The following is a 19,361-nucleotide window of genomic DNA, read 5'->3' on the forward strand; positions in this document are numbered from 1 at the left end:
TACTTCCTGATATCCATTATTTATCATTCTCGGCTCCAGTTAATTCAGTAACACTTACCTTAAAGCTTCCTCTTACTTCATCCACCTTTGCTTGACATTCTTGGTTGATATTTCCCAATATTCGATTCAATGTAACTCTATTCATCATAATTATTATTTCCTACTGTAACAAAAAAAAACCATGAACTTGTACTATGTAATACGAAAAAGGAAACTAATGGTGAAAAATATAACACTTTAAAATGTACCTAAATGAAAGTCATACAAGTGTCTTTTATTACATATTCTAGTAGTTCGAATAATAGTCTTTATTTTTCAAGCCATACCTGATAGAAACGAATGAATTCAGACCTCCAACTGGAAAATTCTATCAAAGCACAATCTCTTATTAATTTAAAATTATACAATATCTGCAAATTAAAATGGCACCCATAATTATCTACGGGAATGAAAATAAACAAACCAATTTCAAAATGTATTCACACAAGCATTCCCTAACGGTAATTTCAATTCAAATCTGCAGCCACCTCGGATTACTAAGTAGTCACAGACCATTTTGCAGCAGGGATACATGGATTAGAAAGTTATGTCAAGGATACTAAATGCACGGAACAACGAGTGAAGTTTCTCCGTGGCTGTCATCACGGATCAGATACTATACAGCGGTGACCAATGTGCGCAATGTTCTGCGCATTTAGACTCACGTGGTTCCCATTGAGGACAAACATGTAAATCCGAAAATAAAATTAATCGTAGTTCCATGGATCCTTCATAGTACACTGCTGTCAATCTGCTTTCACGATTTCACGATGGTATCATGCTCGGCTTATTCCGCTTATTTGACCCTAAACATGAAGATCGTACGTTTTTCTCATAAATGTCGGCTGACTTTCAAGGGACTACACCACCTTATATCCCAGAAGATGGTACTCTTCAGTCACTGGTGTCAAACCTAACAAAGTCCCATTGTGTTTACACAGGACTTACAAATGCTGTATTATTATTCCTTAAACTCAATACTTGTTTGATCTAATATTGATCATGAGGTGAACGCTTACAAATAAAAACATTAGGCTCTACAATAATCTCCCTCCCCACATCAAAGAGGTATCTCATAAACATATAAAATTTAAACTTTTTAAAAACATTTTCTACATATACATTATTTTTATTTCATAGAAGAATATATTCAATATAAAGCCTGCAGAAGTAATGACTAGTCAAAAGCTGGTATGAAATTCTGTATTATCATAATTATGGCATTTTAGGAGAAATTTGTTATGATTTGCTTGCAGTCCGACAATTTAGTTCTTGATTGAAATGTTTCTATTGTTATTTCATACTCAATTCTAATAGAAACTAAGTATTTACTGGAACCAACTATTTGATTCAATATATTTCGTTTCATTTTATTCTATTCAGTTTGTTTTTTCTATGTACTATTTTTATATGTTCTAAATCTTATATGTACTGCAGATATATGGAACGTTAAGTAAATTTCATTTCAACGGAAGGTGGTTACAGTTCCAGACTGTATTACAAACAAAATGCGTAATTAGGCCTAAATGGTTTCTAAAGAGTTATACGATGTTGAATTTAGAATAATTGTTAACACCATCCAGTGTGATTCAATTTGTGGATATTTATTGCCTTTACATGTTTTGGTCAGCTGACCATTTCCAGAAGACATGAGATCAACATGTCCAGGAAAGATCTTGTACCTCAAAACACAGCAAGAAAAAACAACTATGCATCACAACACAAAATCATAACATGCTAAAAAATGAGGGGCCTCACTGTGAAGACCTCTTAGAACTCCAAATAAGACCCTCAAAATTGTGCTTTAGCAGAAGAGGCACAAGGACACAAACCATATCAGTTACAGATCTTAAATATTAAACATTCATAAGATTTTAAACTAAATAATTGTAAATAAATTTTTGAACCACACTGGATGGTATTAACAATTATTCTATGGATTAGTTTACTAGTGTGACTGACCTGAATGAATAAAGTTACAATTATACGAGGTATTGCGAATTCCTGTAGCGGGATTTCTACATTGTGCCTGGCTTTTTGCGGACTTCTTTACAAAATGTGCAGCATTCTTCCAATTAAAGAGTTACGTGTGCACACCTCTTTAAGATATTTTGACTTATTCACTGTACATCTTTCATGTCATAATTCTAGAAACGAAAAATATTCTGGTCTAATAGGATGATGTCTGTGTATGGTGATCACTGCATTAAGCTTCATTACTTGTATGATTATGGTGTATTACGTGTAGTGCATAAAAACGTAAAGCTACACCTGTAACAGGTCTTGTTGGCCCATATGGTTTGAGAAATTGAGGGTCCAACATTATCTAGGCAATCTGCTCAAATATGGCGGTAAGGTTGTCAGCCTTACATGCCGGCTGCTCTTTACCCCCCAGGAAGATTCCTGGTACTCATTTCTGTTGGTGGCTGAGTCGACACCAGGGCCATGGTGCAGTTGGAAGCTTTAGGTCAACTGATAATCCAATAACATTGGGAATCAAACCAACACCCTTGCGGCTTGTAGCGTAGTGCAACGAACTATGCTAAAGCGTGCTCCCTATAATGTGCATAACATTACATTAAGATAATTCTAATTAGTAGATTGTAAAATGGTTGGTTTTGATATACAGTAAAACTTGGTTATAGCAACATCGGTTTCTGCGACACCTTGTCTATTGCGTCAAATATTCAATGGTACGAATTCCTCATAAAGCAACTGTTTTTATACCTTGCTCAGTACGACATGCACAAATGCATCAACCTCGTATGTAACGTCATTTTCATTCCTGAATTTCTCTGATATGGACATTGAACGTAATTTAGAAAGTGTGTATTGGGCAAGTAACAGGAAACAGATGAAGATAACTGATTACTGTACTCGTATCTAGGTACAGTAAGGCACAACAATTGATGTAATCTACTGTAATTTGGTGAGTAGGCCTACCTTTAATATACAGTATTAGTGCGGTGTGTATTGTCAGCGAAAAGCGCTGTAATATGTCTTTGATATTACACATTTGGGCAATTCCACGTTAATGTTACGTTAGTCTGTACTTAACTACGTATTTCACTAAAAAAAATGCAACATTTTAACTCGGTTTTTGGTAGATTTTTACGTGACTAACATAAGGCTACTGTGGAAGTGCCCATTTCGGTTACGACACTCGTTTATAACGACAATATTTTTAGGTCCCTTTGATGACGTTATAACCAAGTTCTACTGTATTTGGTTACTTCTGGTATTCAACTGTGCGCAAGTTTTGTGCTGTATACTGCTTTTTTGTAACATTCGATGGGCACATTTGTAGAATTAAATTGAATATGGAATTACTTGAATGTAACACCGTTTCAAATTAGTTAACATATAAATAAAAAATCCGTTACAGTTCACATAATGGGTGTCTGTCAACTAAGTTGCACTGTTTGATGTCTTGAAGATATGCTATTTTCATGAGGGGAATAGTCATAAGCAGATTAACATAACAGTATGATCATTAACTGCATGTCTGCACATCACCCAGTAGTCATAAAGTCACGTGTTTAATGAAAAGAATATACAGCCTACAGTGGGAAAAAAAAATCAGGCTCGTCTCCCTCAAGTAACATCAATTAACCCATAATCCACATTTTCTCGTACATCATATACAGTTTTGCACAGATCAAGATGGTTATACACTTCTGCAAGTTAAAAAATTAGTGTCCCTTTAAAAAGCATGTACTTGGTGCAGAAAAGGAATATGGAATGTGGTAAAAATTCAACAAACCCATGAGCACACATGCACTGTATGTGACCCGAACTCTCATATCCATGAGATGAAATGACAAAAAAGTGGGAGGTCAACAAACCGGCATACACAGATCCATGTGTATGACATGATGATCTCGTATGGATCTAGGAAAGCAGGAGGTAAAAAGGGGGGGGGGAAATTAAACAAAACCTACATGCACACATATGTAAGTTACAAAAGAACTCATACATGGACATGACAATGATATAAATAAAGATGCATGACTGAAGAAACACATTTATTTGTCTTTTATATTCAATGCAATCTAAGTCACCAAATACAGTAAACAAGGTTGTGGAGGAAGTCCCATTTGTGGGATGCACAATGAGGGAGTGAAGGGGTCATTGCCCTTACTGTCCCACAGTTTTTACTCGCAGTTCACTTCCCTTCACAGAAGTTCCATGCCAATCGCTACACTGTTCATTCAGTCTGCCTGGCTGGCAACACTGCTCTCAATGACATCACCAAGAATGTCCCACCCGGTGTGTTTCTCGAATGATGTGGCACCAGATGCTAATGCCATCGACCAAGTTTTAAAAATTTCCCAACTTTTCCTTTTTTTTGTACAGGTTGTTGAAGGAATGTTACAGGTGGGTAGCCCATCCTGCTCACCACAAAGCTAATCTGATTTTGACAGCAAAATAATGCTGCATGCAACTGTAAATGATTCTATTCTCAACAAACAATAAAATAAAATACTGCCTCAATTTGGCATCACTGGAAAAGGCCTCCCGTGACATCAACACAGCTCAAAACAGGTAAGAATAAGAGCAGAAAAATAATGGGAGCACAAAGTATTTGGTTTTTAAACAGCTAGACGGCACGAAATCCACTCCTAAATTTACGGACACAATTTCACAATTAAAGATGATCAATAAAACCACATCAAACTGCAGGACTGGAAATATTTTACAAAAATTTACACAAAAAACTTGCATCCCTTGAATTCACTTATCATACGACCACTTAAATACATCAAACTGAATCAAGCTTCTCTCCAATTTAGCTACTTTCATCTCCAATTCAAGTAGTGTCAGAATGGGAAGCAGAAATGCAGGTTCGGTTTTTGTTGGTATTAACATTTTCTTCGCGCCTGATATAAGACATCATTCGCTTCACTTTGACGTCATCATTGTAACGAATTCTGGAAGAAAAAAAAGAAAGCAAATGGGTCAGCCACAGCACATGCTACACAATCATAAATATTACTATCCTATAGGTTTGAAAATATATGGCCCAATTAGTAACAATAGAACCACAAAATACTACCATATATAAAATAGCATATCAAAAATTTAGTATACCTCAGGTTCTGTCGTTACAAACACAACACACCTAATTTAAAATAACAGCCCATTAGATCAGACACAAATACAGCTCTGCTCACAGTAGACATCACAGCACACTGTGCTAGCTAACACTGAAACAAACACCCCTAGCACATCTCATACATGGCTTGAAACCACTTCATTTCCAACAGCAAAGACTCCAATTCCACTAAGCTTGGAAGCAACAATTTTAATGACATTCTAATCAACACCATTGCTTCGAACAGCTGGATCCACTTGGCAGAACAGGATATGAACTTGGAAACACTGATTTAAAATTAGAAGTCATTATGACACCCCCACCCCCTTAATTATTAAAATCTTCTGTACAAACATACCTCATACAGATTTTGATTTTATTCCAACCCAACAAAAATCTGAAGTACAACTGAATACCAAAATATTAGGAATTATTCTCTGCCATCTTACATTTTGACATTAGAAACTTGAACTGCCATGATGGAAACCAAAACTTCAGTTCACATCTCCAGAACTCATTCTCAAATACCTGTACCAATACTATCCTCCTAGCTAGGCTGCACCATGGCTCAAGCAGTTAGTTGCTGGCTTCCCACCACAGCGGCCCAGGCTCGATCCCGGGTCGGGTTGAGTGGGATTTGTGGTGAAAAAAGTGGCGCTGGGGCAGGTTTTCTCAGACTACTTCGGTTTCCCCTGCCAATCTTCATTCCACCAATTGCTCCACAATCACCCTCACCTATCATCTGGGGCTGGTACAATAGGCCAGAAGTGGCCATGGTACAAGGGACTTAGTCCCACCCAACTAGCAATAAAAAAATCCTCCTAGCTATTGCCCACATAACCCAAGCAGCATCTTCCTTTCTGGATTACCAACTAAAATGTGTATGCATTTGTTTTCTCCATGCATGCTACTTTCCTATTCACCTCTTCAACTCTTGCAGCAATAAACATTCTTGCCTTAAATTCCAACTCAAAATCTTGGATGAATGACCCACTGCACTTTAACTTTTCATACTTTTCTTCAGTCCCTCCAGGCAAGTGCTGGAATAGTGACTTAATGCCCTGAAAGCTGATGTTTCCACAAGTGTGCGCTCAGATTAAAATAATTCAGGGTTGACAGCATGCGATCTCATCAGCAGAGACCAAAATTTTGGAGATGTTCCTCACACTGGTATCCACTGATGACACTGCAGTCCAACCCAGACCACTATCTGAATTTTATGCCACAAACACAACATCCACTTTTTCTATCATTCAAATTATTGATATTAAATCAGATTCTAAATAATGCCTGATGTCACTATGTCTCCATACAGGGAAACTACATCTGTTGCCAAATAAATGAACTTCCATCCAAAATCTTCTTGCAGTTATATAAGTGGCTAAAACCAACGAGTGCACATCTCACAACCGTGTCAGTCAGTATGCCAGTAAGCCACAACTGCAATACTATTTCAGTCACTAACCCATCTCTCAATGCTACGTAATATTTACAGCTGGCAAAGTACTACTAAGGACAATAAAGAAATTTATATTTCATTTGACGGAAATACCAATAGAGGAATACCGCAGTTGTGAAGCTCCTTATAGTGCCATTTTCTCAAATTTTACCTCCTTGGTCCAAACTCTCCACTTTCCAAAACATTTTAACAAATATTCCAATGCTGCTGCCTCCAAGTTAGACGGAATAAGAAAACAAATGCATGCAACAGTACTGCATACTCCTAAATGCCTCCAGCAGACACATGCTCCAGTAAGAAAATTAGCTGCCTGTCAACCAAGTAATTTCACTCACACACATTACATTGCATCAGCCATTGGTGAAGCGCGCGCGCGCGGGAAAAAAAGAAAGAAAGAAAAAAAAAAGACATTTGCTAAATATACAACCTTTATAAAATTTCACACCTCAGAACATTAACTTACATTATCTGCTTATATGACTTTAAAATACATGATACTTAATAACTGCTGAACATGGCTCATTTTGTGCACGAAAAATACTAGAGTTCCGCACTGACATAAAATTTCACTGCAATATGCATAATGTGACCGGAAAACAATTTAAAAAAATGTGCTTACAACTTACATGATTACAAGTATGTACGCATTAATGTCTACAGATGTCCACAATACTTAAAACTGACGAGAGAAAAGCATTTACCGAAGAGAATTATGAAATCTAAAACCAATTTGTAATTAAGAACTATACAAATTAATGGAACACATGGCAACTTCTCTGCATATGCAGCTCTGACATTAAGTAAAAACCAAGCATTGGGGCAACTGTCCAACTGATAAGGTTGAACCTACACACACTACAAATGCACTTCATATTCCTACCATTGCTACTAACCAACTTGATATACATCAGAAAGGCAAAGCATTTTATTTTATTTTATTTTATTTTAAGGCTACTGTCAAACATCCTTTATCTAACAACAGACCAGGGATCACCATGGTGACCTTGGAATGATTCTTGGGTGCTCAGTTGGTGACTTCTAGATTAGACTATGAATAGCATAAAGGAGTACACCATGGGGCAACTACTACAGCAAACGTTGAAAGGTTAATCTGTAAAAGCACATGAGGCAAATGCTAAAAAAACCCAACTACACCAACGAAAACTGTTCCAAAAATATAAAAACATGAACACATTAGAGACAAAATGTCTATACCATAGGGCCTTGCCAGTAATTAAGACCAACAGTCGTGATTCCAAAGAAATAAGTGGGCGTGTGTCCAGACTGCATCAGACCTTGCATAAAGGTACCAATAGAAGCAATATTTTGATTGCAACATACTTCTAAGACAGGGGTCAAATTAAACTGGAACATGAAACACACAGCTGTTGCATTTCTAATACAAGAAATGTTCACTTTGGACAACGGAAGCTGAGGACATTAGTAGCGCATTACTCACTAAACGAAGTGGCAGCTTGATACAACGGGCCTGCAACTAGTTACAGTACAGTACAATCTCGGTAATCCGGGAATGCCCTAGCCCGACATGTCCAGTTATCCAGCATCAGGGGCGACATGTGACTGCAACCTAGTGCAGGTTTCTACAGTCAGTAAAGGCTGTTCAGTCGAGTTTGATAAACTGATCTATATCCAGTGGAACCTTGTTTAACGAGCACCTCTCATAATGAGCAAAATTGTAAAAAAATGACTCGCTTAACGAGCGACGAGAGGGGAAGTCCCAGATTGTGCGCTTGCTACATCAGTCTGTGTTTAGCAGTCGTTCCACTAGCATCTTAGTGTCGCTTGTGATCACACATTTTTCCAAACTTGTGTTCAGACATATTATTTGTGATTTGCAAAAATGTCCCTGAAGAAAAAGCTGCAAGAAGACAGCCATAAGAGAACAAAAATAACCAAGAAATGAAACGTAAAATCATTGAAAAGCGAGAACGAGGTGTCAGCGTGTTGATCTAGCACACCCATACAATCGGTCTACATCAACGATTTGCACTATCCTCAAGAACAAGGACAAGATTAAGAAGATAGATGCTTCAAAGGGAGTGACAAGAATATCTACACAACGGTTACATATTCTCGATGATGTTGAAAGGTTGCTCCTCATATGGATGAACGAAAAGCAATTGCAAGGAGACACTATTAACGAGAACATCATTTGTGAGAAGGCGAAAGTGATTTTCGCCGACCTCGTTAAGAAGACACCAGGACCATGAACGGCCGAAGAAGATGCATTTAAGGGAAGCCAAGGGTGGTTCGAGTAGTTTAAGAGAATAAGATATTGATGAGCTTGTGGAAGAGCACAGCCAAGAGCGACCACCGAAGAGCTTATGGAGTTGCATCGTGTTTCGCAGCAAGAAGTTGAGGAGGAGAGTTTGTCGGAGGAGGTAACAGCAAAGCAACAATCTTCTGGCACAATAAGAGAAATGCTGAAAGCATGGGGAACTGCTGCATCGTACACTGAGAAGCATCACCATAATAAGGCAGTGGCTATGCGCGCTACAAATTTATTTAATGATAATGCTGTGTCACATTTTCACAAAATTTTGAAGCGTTGGCAAAAACAAATGTCTCTAGACAGCTTTCTAGAAGAAAAAAAAAAGAATTNTAAGATTCCAGAACGAATTATGCTCGTTAAGCGAGGTTCCACTGTACTGTACATTCCTGTACAGTACCTTTCATACAATGGTGGATTTAATGTGTGCTGAAGATGTCCAGTTCTGACAAATGTAAACATAAAGCTTGAAGTGCTAAAGCTTACTATCATTACTATAATATTAACTTACTAATTTGGCTAAAGAGCATGGTATTGGACGTGCTACACTATACTATATCAGTAAAAACAGAGAAATAAAAATATATTTAATCCAAATTTTTTCCCAGCAATCTGCCATTTTTGGTAATCTGACAGTATCTTGCTCCCATATATGTTAAATTACCAAGATTGTACCATGTTAACTTCCTGAAATATCACATGATGCAGCACACAATGTTTCCATATTAAGCACACATTGTAAAACACAAGCTACATTTCACTCTGCTGCAACATTAAAGAGAACTTGTCCCAACACCAAGATGGAAAAAAATATAAACTCAACCTACACACTGTCAGCTGCTTCTCTCTCATTTCTGATATTTATCCAATTTCACAAAAACAGTTGCAGCAAATACTATGCAAATTAGCAGAGTGCGTGCCAATACTACCATTACCATTACAGCAGTCGTAGTAGCTTTCTTTCTCCTCACCCACTTTACTATAAGCATCATAGTACTGTACCAGCCATCTTACACCTCATAAAGAGTTTTGGGCCCACAAGCTTTTCTGTTCCCATCAATTAGTTTTAAAATCCTATTCAAACCCAAAACGCCCTGCTTTTTTACATTATTATGTACTAGTAGCAGCAATAGCGGTAGCTGCTGTAATCCGAGCAGGTGCAAGAGATTTTCCTGTACTCCACATTATCGAGAGAGGGCTCTGGGACCCACTGAGACTTGTATACAATGTGTACTGGGGGATCTTTCATTATGGGTAAAGCAGCAGGGACATGAAGCCGACCAATCATATCCACCTAGTGCTAAGGTCAGGAATAACGGAACCATTTGTCTTAATGGTGTAGTACTTATTAAGCACAGGGACACTCTCCCCCTCCCCCAAGAAAAGAAAAAGATCCAGAGAGAGTAAAGCAAAATTCAGAGTGACCAAACTTAAATGTGAAAAAGTTTCCAAACCATTCTTCATACAATGTCACTTCTTTCCCTTTGAATAACTTTTACTTTGCATAACACTATGTTCAAATGATCCAGGACAGTTACCTGCTGAGTTCGGGGCCATCAACAATTGACATTCAAGTAATCAAATTCCAATGTGGAACTTTTTAAACTCATTATCACTACCTACCCCCAACACTAACAATGATACTCATAGTCCACCATAAACATTACTTTTGCAATTCCCCCAACAGGCACAATGCCGAAAAGTTCTTGATACAACAATTTGCAGTTTTGAATCAGTAATGTAATTTCACAAAACTGGAATTGCCCATCCAATGCCCTCCGGCCAGCATGTAAGTCGTAAAATTTTCATTGTGCCTATGGCCAAATGCAACGTGGGTTTCTTCAAAGGCTGAGAATTGAAACAACAAATTAAGAAACAATATCATCACTGTCTACTTTAAAATGCTAGTTCAAACATCTGTCAACACTGAAAGACTTAAAACTATAGATGCCCAACAGAAAGGATTAGTTTTCAATGTTATACTCTAGCATACAATACCAACAAATATGGATATTTTGTAGTTTTTAAAACTGTTCTCGTGGCATTACATATGCAAATCACATAAAATATCAAGTATTGTACAAAACACAGCGGTAGGTTCCATACTTTGCACCATTTATTTGTAATGAAGGGAACTTCAAAATACACTTGAAACTGTACTTTCCATGTCAACCAGCATACACTGAACAACTGTGTTGCGTTAAGTTTTGGGATCAGCTTAGGAGAACGACTGAATGAAGAGAAGTATTGCAGCTACAATTTGACATTTCAGACCTTATTTGGCTGAAAGGAATATCAAAGCAGCAAGGATTCTTTGTACTTTAGAGATCTAAAGTGGAGTTACAAAGTTAAAACTAACCTCCTTCAATGCCCAACAATAAAATCATAATACATTAACACATGCATATCCCACCCTAATGGTAATTTTAATCTTACGAAGTCAGTATATTATAGAGAACATCAATGTAACGGGAACACCAAATAATGCCGTAATTGCAATAACCCATTTTAAGCAACTACAATTAAAAATTACAATTTTGAAAGTTATATTCCGGATCTGATTAAACGCAGTGTCACATGTAATGAAGGTAATTAGTTCACTGGTTAGAAATAACAACCTGAAAGTGTATTGTCAAGAAAACAAGCTCTGTAAATCCCTGAACACAAAACATCACAACAAGTTCGAGAACCACAAAATCTTCTGACGTAGCGCAAGTCTGCAAAAGACAGAACAGCATTTGTGTTATAACGGTGTGAGGGATGCAATCAACCAGTTGCTTTACGGATTACTGCAAGTAGTGCCTGTTTTGTTTGCTCTTACTAAACTTGTTTTCACTAACCTCAAACCATTCAATTCCTAAATTATTATATACAAGTCATTGCACCAGTTCTTAAAGGTTCTATCTCCATATTTTGTGGAATACAGAAAACAAGGATACAACATCTGAAACATGAATGGTTCAACATAGGAGAGAGAACAAAATTCATTTTTTTTCTAATTTCAACTGTAACTTTACTCAGTTTCGTGAATATACAGCCCTACTGAAAAATAAAAATGGAGACTGAATGATTAAGAACTAGGGCGAAGTACAGATGTTAGGATCCAATTTTGCAACACATTTCCAATTAAAACTCATTTCAAAATTATTTTCATATATGATTAAATATGAACATTTAATTCAGAGATGAAGACAAATCGTGTGCATGTCAGGGAAGTGTCAATTCACATTTTAAGCGTTACAGAATGTTATTTCAAACGAAATGTTAGGCTAATATATGTATAATACACATACAATGTGATTTAAGCATCACTTTTTATTTTCAAAGTGAAGTGTTTCTTTATGTCAGAACATACTTTGAAATGTGTTTTTAATGAAACCATGCATCATCTATGCAACAAACATTTAAAATGACCTTGTAGTTACGTGAAAAGCAAGTACTACATTCTACACAATTCCCAATGCGCTCAACATTTTTTAATACATGGATCTCTGTATCAATACAAATGAAGAACACAGCTTCAGGAAAGGAGCCTACAAGGCCATTTCAGATTGTTGCACAAAATGGTCCTCATATGCCAGAAAATCTAGAAACAGTAATATGTACACGTCTAGAAATGAACAAGCCACTGCCTGTAAAGTGTTATGAGTGATAGGGTAGCCAAGGCTAGCAGCAAAATGTCTGCCATCATCAAGGTTCAGGTTCATAGCAATGCAGGGTGAATTGGTTAAATATACAAAATATAAAAAAACAGAAAAAATACATGAGAACATTATACTAGGGTGCTTGAAAGACAAATAACATTCCATAAAGCAATTTAAAGCACTGACCACCGGCACTAAGACAGCTTTGGCCTGACCGCGGTTAACGGCTACAGCGAGAGAAAACTATTTGAGCAAGAGCATGGAAATCTGGAAGAGGAGAAATTTGCAATCAAGTGACTAATTTTTTTTACAATTTACCACTATGCCAGCAAATTCATGTAATATGTGCATACTCACTGTCAAGGTTAGAACCAACACTTGCCTATTAAATTATTAAATATCTTGTTCATATGTGAACTTTCTTTCACCCTATATCTCCCTGGCAAGATGCAATTGCTGCACTTACACTCAAGATCATAATGCAACACAACAGAAAAATTAGTGTAGAAATGCTCTCTTACAAAGCTCTAAGTGGCTGCACGTGAAATTACATCTGACCTGCAAATCTGCATTACAACAGTCAAAAATAAGTCAACAAACACAATTAGATGTGCAAACTGCTACCACTACCTGCTGGCTTCTGAATATAAAGCCGTACATTAGTGGCCTGCGTGTTGCACACTGAAACACACGTATAAAGAAAACTGCCAAGATCATTACTACTTAACTGTTATGCACATATGTGCACTTGACAAATTGACATTGGCACATAAACATACACTGTACATTCTCAACATCCAACCTGTCAGCCACCTCTCTCCAAATCTTTGACCCCTCCCCTCAAAAATTCCCTTTGAGGAAGAAGGAACAAGTGTGTAACTTGATATAATACCAGAATTCAAGCCTGTTCACAATTCACGCTCATCCCGACATTTATTACTTGGCCTTACACAAAACAATTTCCAACAAAAAAATTAACCAACCATAACTTTACTATTTCAATTTATCACATTTACACTATTTTATATCCAATATTTAAATGTTTAGCATTAATATAATTCGTGTATATATAAAACGTCAATAGGCAGTCATGTTACTTGGACAGAAGATACAACCACATGGTTATCAGTTACACAGGAACAAAAATAAATTTACCCACATGGCAGTTAACTACTAATCGAATGTATTTACAAGGTGAAGCAAAGTCAAAACACACTTTGCGGTTTCCATGTGTATTTGTTTTTGTGTGCACAAACAGGTTTCAACTACTTCACATTATTGTTACCACACATGAGTACCAATGTGTTTATCATGCTGTAAGGCTGTGTGTCTGTTCCTACTGCACACTTTCTAGCTAGTACTTTCATGCCAGGAAGTTCCTAACAAAAGTGCAGCCTGCATTGAGGAAGTGCCATCCAAATACTGAACCTTAGTTAGTTATTGGAGAGGGTGGGCTTTCCCCATGCACTGAGACCTGTATTGGTCCATTGTGCTTCCCTCTATGATTTCTACCAGTCTGTATATCTTACCAGTACTAGTGCTTACTGTCAGTCCCGCCCAGCCAGCGAGACCGGCTCTACTAGCTGAGAGGTATCTATAATGCCTCCCCCATCTACCAGAGTTATTAGAGACTGCTGTTGGGCAGCAAACGTCCGTTAATTTGGCTCAGTGACCTCCTTTGGAGATATGAGGTTCTTTTACGTGCCGTAAAGCTACGACACGGGACCCACGGCTTGAAGTCCCTCCCGGAGGACTTGTTCCCTGAACTTCTCCACCCTTAAAAATTCGACGACCTCCCCTGGGTATTTGAACCCGTGTACTACGAGTCATGAGGTGGGAACGTTACCTGTAGACTACGGAGGCCGCTCTGCATTGAGGAAGTGCCATCCGAATACTGAACCTTACCCACCTACCAGAAAGTGTAATCACACTCTGCAAGACCAAATTTGAAGAGGACAGCATTCTTATGAACTGTTTCAGTAACAAATGAAGTTTTGTTAGAACTTAAGAGAATACTATGGCTATCATACAGGCACTTTTCAACTGGACAATGAATGCTGCATTTTGGAGTGTATTCTCTAAAAGCAAATTTGAATACAGCAACATGAGGGCTGAAACCTGGAGAGTGGATCCAGAAGAGGCTGCCATTGTTATGGAATGGCCGATAAATACGTTTCTGAAGCAATGTACATGTATAGGAGAGAATAAAGATCTTGGTCATGGATCTAGAGGAGACTGAAGCCAGGAATGACTGCTGGCGAAGACCAGAAGCAATCTGACCGACTGAATGAGTTAGTGTTGTTGTCACCTTGGTCCGATCCAATGTTTTATGCAGACATTCAACACACACAATATTCAGTTGAGTTTACCACATGGAGGCGGGTTTGAATACCTCCACTGTAGCTCTGCAAGTTGTTGGAGGCAACAAAAAAGGGAACAGCCTCCCGGAGTATAACTGAGCCACGCTGTTCATTGGGGATATATATATATATGGGGACCTGGCCCTCCAGGTTGGGGGAGTCTCAAATCTGAGACAGACCTGAGAATGAATGTGATGACAAGGGTAAGCAGCGACTGTAAATGACAGACCCACCCTCTCATCAGAGAGGGCACACCACATGAACAAACTCGCAACTGTCTAACAGTACCAAAAATCTGGTCTTGGGCCCCAGATGGGTGCGTGATGCCAAGATAGACTGGCTCACTGACCATCAGTTGTAACATGACTTTGGGAGTTTATGACCATCAAAAAAATTGTATTAAAACTCACGAAACATAATACAGAGTTCAATGGTAGTATATATGACTGCGCTGGTGTGGACCAGCAGCAAAAAAACTATATTAAAACTCATGAAGCAAAATGGCAACTTGAGTTCATAGGCGGTAAATATGACTGTTCACGGGGGCCAGCAGCAATTGCAAATGATGGACCCATTCTATCAGAGAGGACTCCCCACATCAACAAACCCACAACTGTCTGACAGTAATAAAAATCTGGTCTTGGACCCCAGACAAGTGCTTCGCAGACTGTCCAGTTTGTTGGTCATAACATAACTTTTGACATTTTTTTTAGTTGAGAGTTGTTAGTCACAGTTGCACCTGAGAATGCGAGGACAATGGGAGCCATAGGCTAGGTGTGAGGCATTAACCCACCAGTAACGATGCAAGTGCAAGAGGACATGTTCGTATCTGTTACCTCACAACCACCAGTGGAGATAAACTGAGAAGACCGTGTGTTGTAGTGAGGTCAAGTGTATGAATTAGCAATAGGGCTATAATTCTCTGTAGTTACAATTATAAGAATTGTTTAATAAATCCAGTTACCAATCCAAACCCCATGTCTAGTCACAAACTGTAACAGTATCATGCCCCATTATTACCTCAAGGGCCACTTTTGAGGTTACAATAGATCTGGCTTTGTAAGAAAGTCATGGACCAGGCTGAAGATCCATATATTCTCCAGAAGGATTTATGGCGTCACAAAGTAAGATTCAAGTTGTCAAGTCACATCAATATGCATAACTGCACCTACAGATGAAACATGCAATGTCAACTATGCTGACAAAATGTTAAAAAACTAGTTCATAAATACACTGCACCTACCTAATTCATACAAAGAAAATGTGGAATTGAACAACATCCGTTCACTTAACAGCATTAATAACAGCTGGTATGTATATTCTTAATATAGTAAATTTTATACATGGAGGAAATTAAGGAAACTTGCACAGTGAGGAGAATGCTGTGGCTAAAAAACATAAATCCCAAAGTCACAAATAACACAAGCAAAGGCATACTCATATAGTGCACGTAACACCAACATCAGGAAAATTTTCACGGCGGTGACTATGAAGAAAGCAGTCTTCTGGGATTTAGCTCCATGTATATGTGGTGTTAACCGACGTTTCGGAGGAACNAGGAAAATTCATGAACTAACTTTCATGTAAAATCTTACTAACTCTGTTCAATTTAGAGTAGAAGTTTGGCAGCCACGGACGGTAAGTGGATGGCATAGATGTTTTGGGACATGCTTTCCATACAGCCCAATTTCTTTTTTTTTTATATTTACCCCGTTTGAACTATTGCTTTCCATGACCCACACTTATTAGTCAGATGAGCTACTGTGGTCTCACGAACCTGTTCTGTTCTCACCCCACAATATGTTTTTATTTAATAAGGTGCAGTTCCAGGTGGAACTCATAACCTTTACTTCCTACTAAACACACTTCCAGTACTATAAACCTTCTGCTATTACAATCAGGGTAAAGGTAAGGCACAGCTGTCCCTGTGCTTACCTAAGCACTATGCCATGAAGGCATATGGGGATGTGGATGCATAGATCCAGGTTTTCTTGACCTCAGCACTAGCTGGAAGTTAATGGTCTGCTTCACGCCCCCCCTGCTTTAACCCTGTGGAAATAGTCCCCGTTACCCACTGGATAGGAGGTTGGGTGAACCCCAGAAGCAGTATGGGCAAGAAAATTCCTGACCCCTCAGTCATCCAGCCTATAGCCAGTAGCTATAGAGACTGCGGTACCCCGGCTCCTATTACACTCTGGGTGCAATCCAAAAATATACTGCAATGCAATTTAGGGGTTAATGTGGGCTCATACATCAACGATCATATCCTACAGTGGTCAGAGATTTGTTTTCCTTGTGCTGCTTGCAAATGTAATGTTAAAGGTTGCTGACATTTCTTTTTGGGAAGCACAAATTTCACCTGTATTAAACATACAGATATAATATCGATGTTTGCATTTTCTACACGTCTGTAAAATCTTATAATTACTAAACATACATTATTTGTAAAGACATTCATAACATTCATATTTCTAGCTCGTATAATCCATGAAAACTGCTACAAACTAAAAAACTTCCATTGCAAAAAGTTTTAGACGGTGTGCACTTAATTTTGGGCTTTACATTAAATGGCACTTGTGTCACTGTCACTTCACAAGTCGATTGTACATCATGTTATCACATAATACAGGAAAATTAAGGTACAGGATAGCTAGTGACCTCCAGTGGGAACGATTCATACCAAATTTCAACTGGTTAAATAATGAAAGACATCACACATATCACAGTGATCATGTAACTCTACTTATCCCTTGAGCATGAGAAGTAGGCTAGAAGCCAACAAATTTTACAGTAAAGGTGGCACAGGAAACTGTTATATGAGGAATCAAACAAAAGGAAAAAGCAAAGCAGCAACCTTGTTCATTATCTTCATTCACAAACATGTTTTCACCTCACACTGTATGCATTTTGTTGAACACATAAACAAAATTCCCATTACTACCACACAAACTTTGTCACCACCCTATGTACCTTGCATTCATAAGCTCTTCAATTTTTTCACATCACTCATAACATGCACATATCAAGAACAACTGCTGACAGCCTAAGCCACAGAATTGCTGGCATGAACTGGTACACTTGGAAGCACCTACCAAGACTGACAGAAAGACAAGGACCTGATCTGACAAGTCATCTGATGTAACGTGATACACTGAAAACAATCCTATTACTTGACCAGAATTCTATCCAGGAAGGGGGAGGCTATTAATAATTCACACAGTACGTAAAAGTAAAGCTATCCCGGTAATAGGCCGTGAATGCCCATAGGGTTGAGAGATGTTGAGGGTCCCACATTAACTAGACAATTGGCTCAAAGACAGCGGTAAGGTTGTTAGCCTTACACACCGGCCGTGCTTTACCCCCAGGAAAATTATTTAATCAATTCCTGGTATTCATTTCATCCATGATATGTATACAGTGGCCGTCTTGCAGTGCACTCAATTTCACCTGTCACTTCACAACATGTTTCGGCAACACAGTGCCATCATCAGGTGTCCCAATTAAGTCAATCTATTGCATTGCTTGCCCTCATATGTTTTCACAACACCATTTAAAAAGTATTTAAAAAGTCTGTATTTGTCAACTATGATAAATTTACACTCGCTAAAACCTGTTAAGATAATTCATCTTATTTGTCTTAATTAAAACTTCCATGTGGTTCGTTCACTACGGGGTCATTTTTCTTATTTTCTGTGTAAACCGCGTCTTGTGATGTGTGTTCCCTTCTTAGCTGCGAGTGTTGTATTTCTGTTAGAGGCTGAGTCGACCTCAGGGCCACAGTACAGACGGAAGGATTAGGTCAACTGGAAAAAAATCCAATGACCTCATTGGGATTTGAACCCTCGACCTTCTGCCTTGTAGCAGAAATGATGAAGCGAACTACATTACATTGAAAATGTTTACATACCTTATAATGTGGGGAAATACTACATTAAGCTCAATTCTTAAGGAACTGGCAATCAGGTTCCTAAATTTTATGCCCCCATCCAAATCTACATATCCAAAAAGTATGGGAGTTACAGCAATCAAATATCTGTACAGTTCTTTTACATGTACTGTATTCAATAAAAACAAAGTTGTTAATAAATAAATAAATGAGAATGAAAACAAGCCAGTATACATTTTTAGAACAGCATCATCTGAAAACGTGGCAGGATAATGCAGTCAATAATAAGTGGGCACCAACACAAGGCTAAAGACCCCCCCCCCTTGTACATCTCAGCTCTTGTAACAGCAATCTGAACCACTATTAGTTATGCAAGCAGCCTTTTTATGGCCATGTTCCACATATGGAAATATGTTAACCTGTAACTGTCATGCCAACTGCCTTCTTGTGCGATATATATGATGAAAGGTTAATTTGCTTCATTAATACCACTCCTCCATCACTTCAGATATTTGCATGACAGCCAGTGATAATGAAATAACTAACCCACATACAGCAGCAGCAGCATAGTGTTTGTACTACTCATGG

General features: G+C 38.2%; 2 protein-coding genes across 5 annotated transcripts in view; both read right to left on the reverse strand.

The window, feature by feature from the left end:
* Positions 1-617, reverse strand: part of LOC111867921 (inner centromere protein B) — a 20,596-nt gene extending 19,979 nt beyond the window's left edge. For 3 of the 4 annotated variants that reach the window (XM_023858146.2, XM_033752857.1, XM_033752859.1), the window contains exons 1-2: positions 327-616; positions 59-163 (exon numbers count right to left, since the gene is read on the reverse strand). In XM_023858146.2, coding sequence (XP_023713914.1) covers positions 59-148 — 90 coding nt within the window. In that variant the 5' untranslated portion in view covers positions 149-163; positions 327-616. Of the gene's footprint in view, positions 1-58; positions 164-326 lie in introns of all 4 variants that reach the window. The other variant, XM_033752858.1, reaches the window with a different exon arrangement.
* A 3,430-nt stretch (positions 618-4,047) lies between these two features.
* LOC111867909 (calmodulin) overlaps positions 4,048-19,361 on the reverse strand; it is a 22,750-nt gene continuing 7,436 nt past the window's right edge. Inside the window, exon 4 of the mRNA XM_023858130.2 lies at positions 4,048-4,970. Within this exon, the coding sequence (XP_023713898.1) occupies positions 4,942-4,970 (29 nt within the window). The 3' untranslated portion in view covers positions 4,048-4,941. The remainder of the gene's footprint in view (positions 4,971-19,361) is intronic.

Source organism: Cryptotermes secundus, unplaced genomic scaffold (assembly GCF_002891405.2).
Source record: "Cryptotermes secundus unplaced genomic scaffold, Csec_1.0 scaffold218, whole genome shotgun sequence".
In the NCBI taxonomy this organism is placed as follows: domain Eukaryota; kingdom Metazoa; phylum Arthropoda; class Insecta; order Blattodea; family Kalotermitidae; genus Cryptotermes; species Cryptotermes secundus.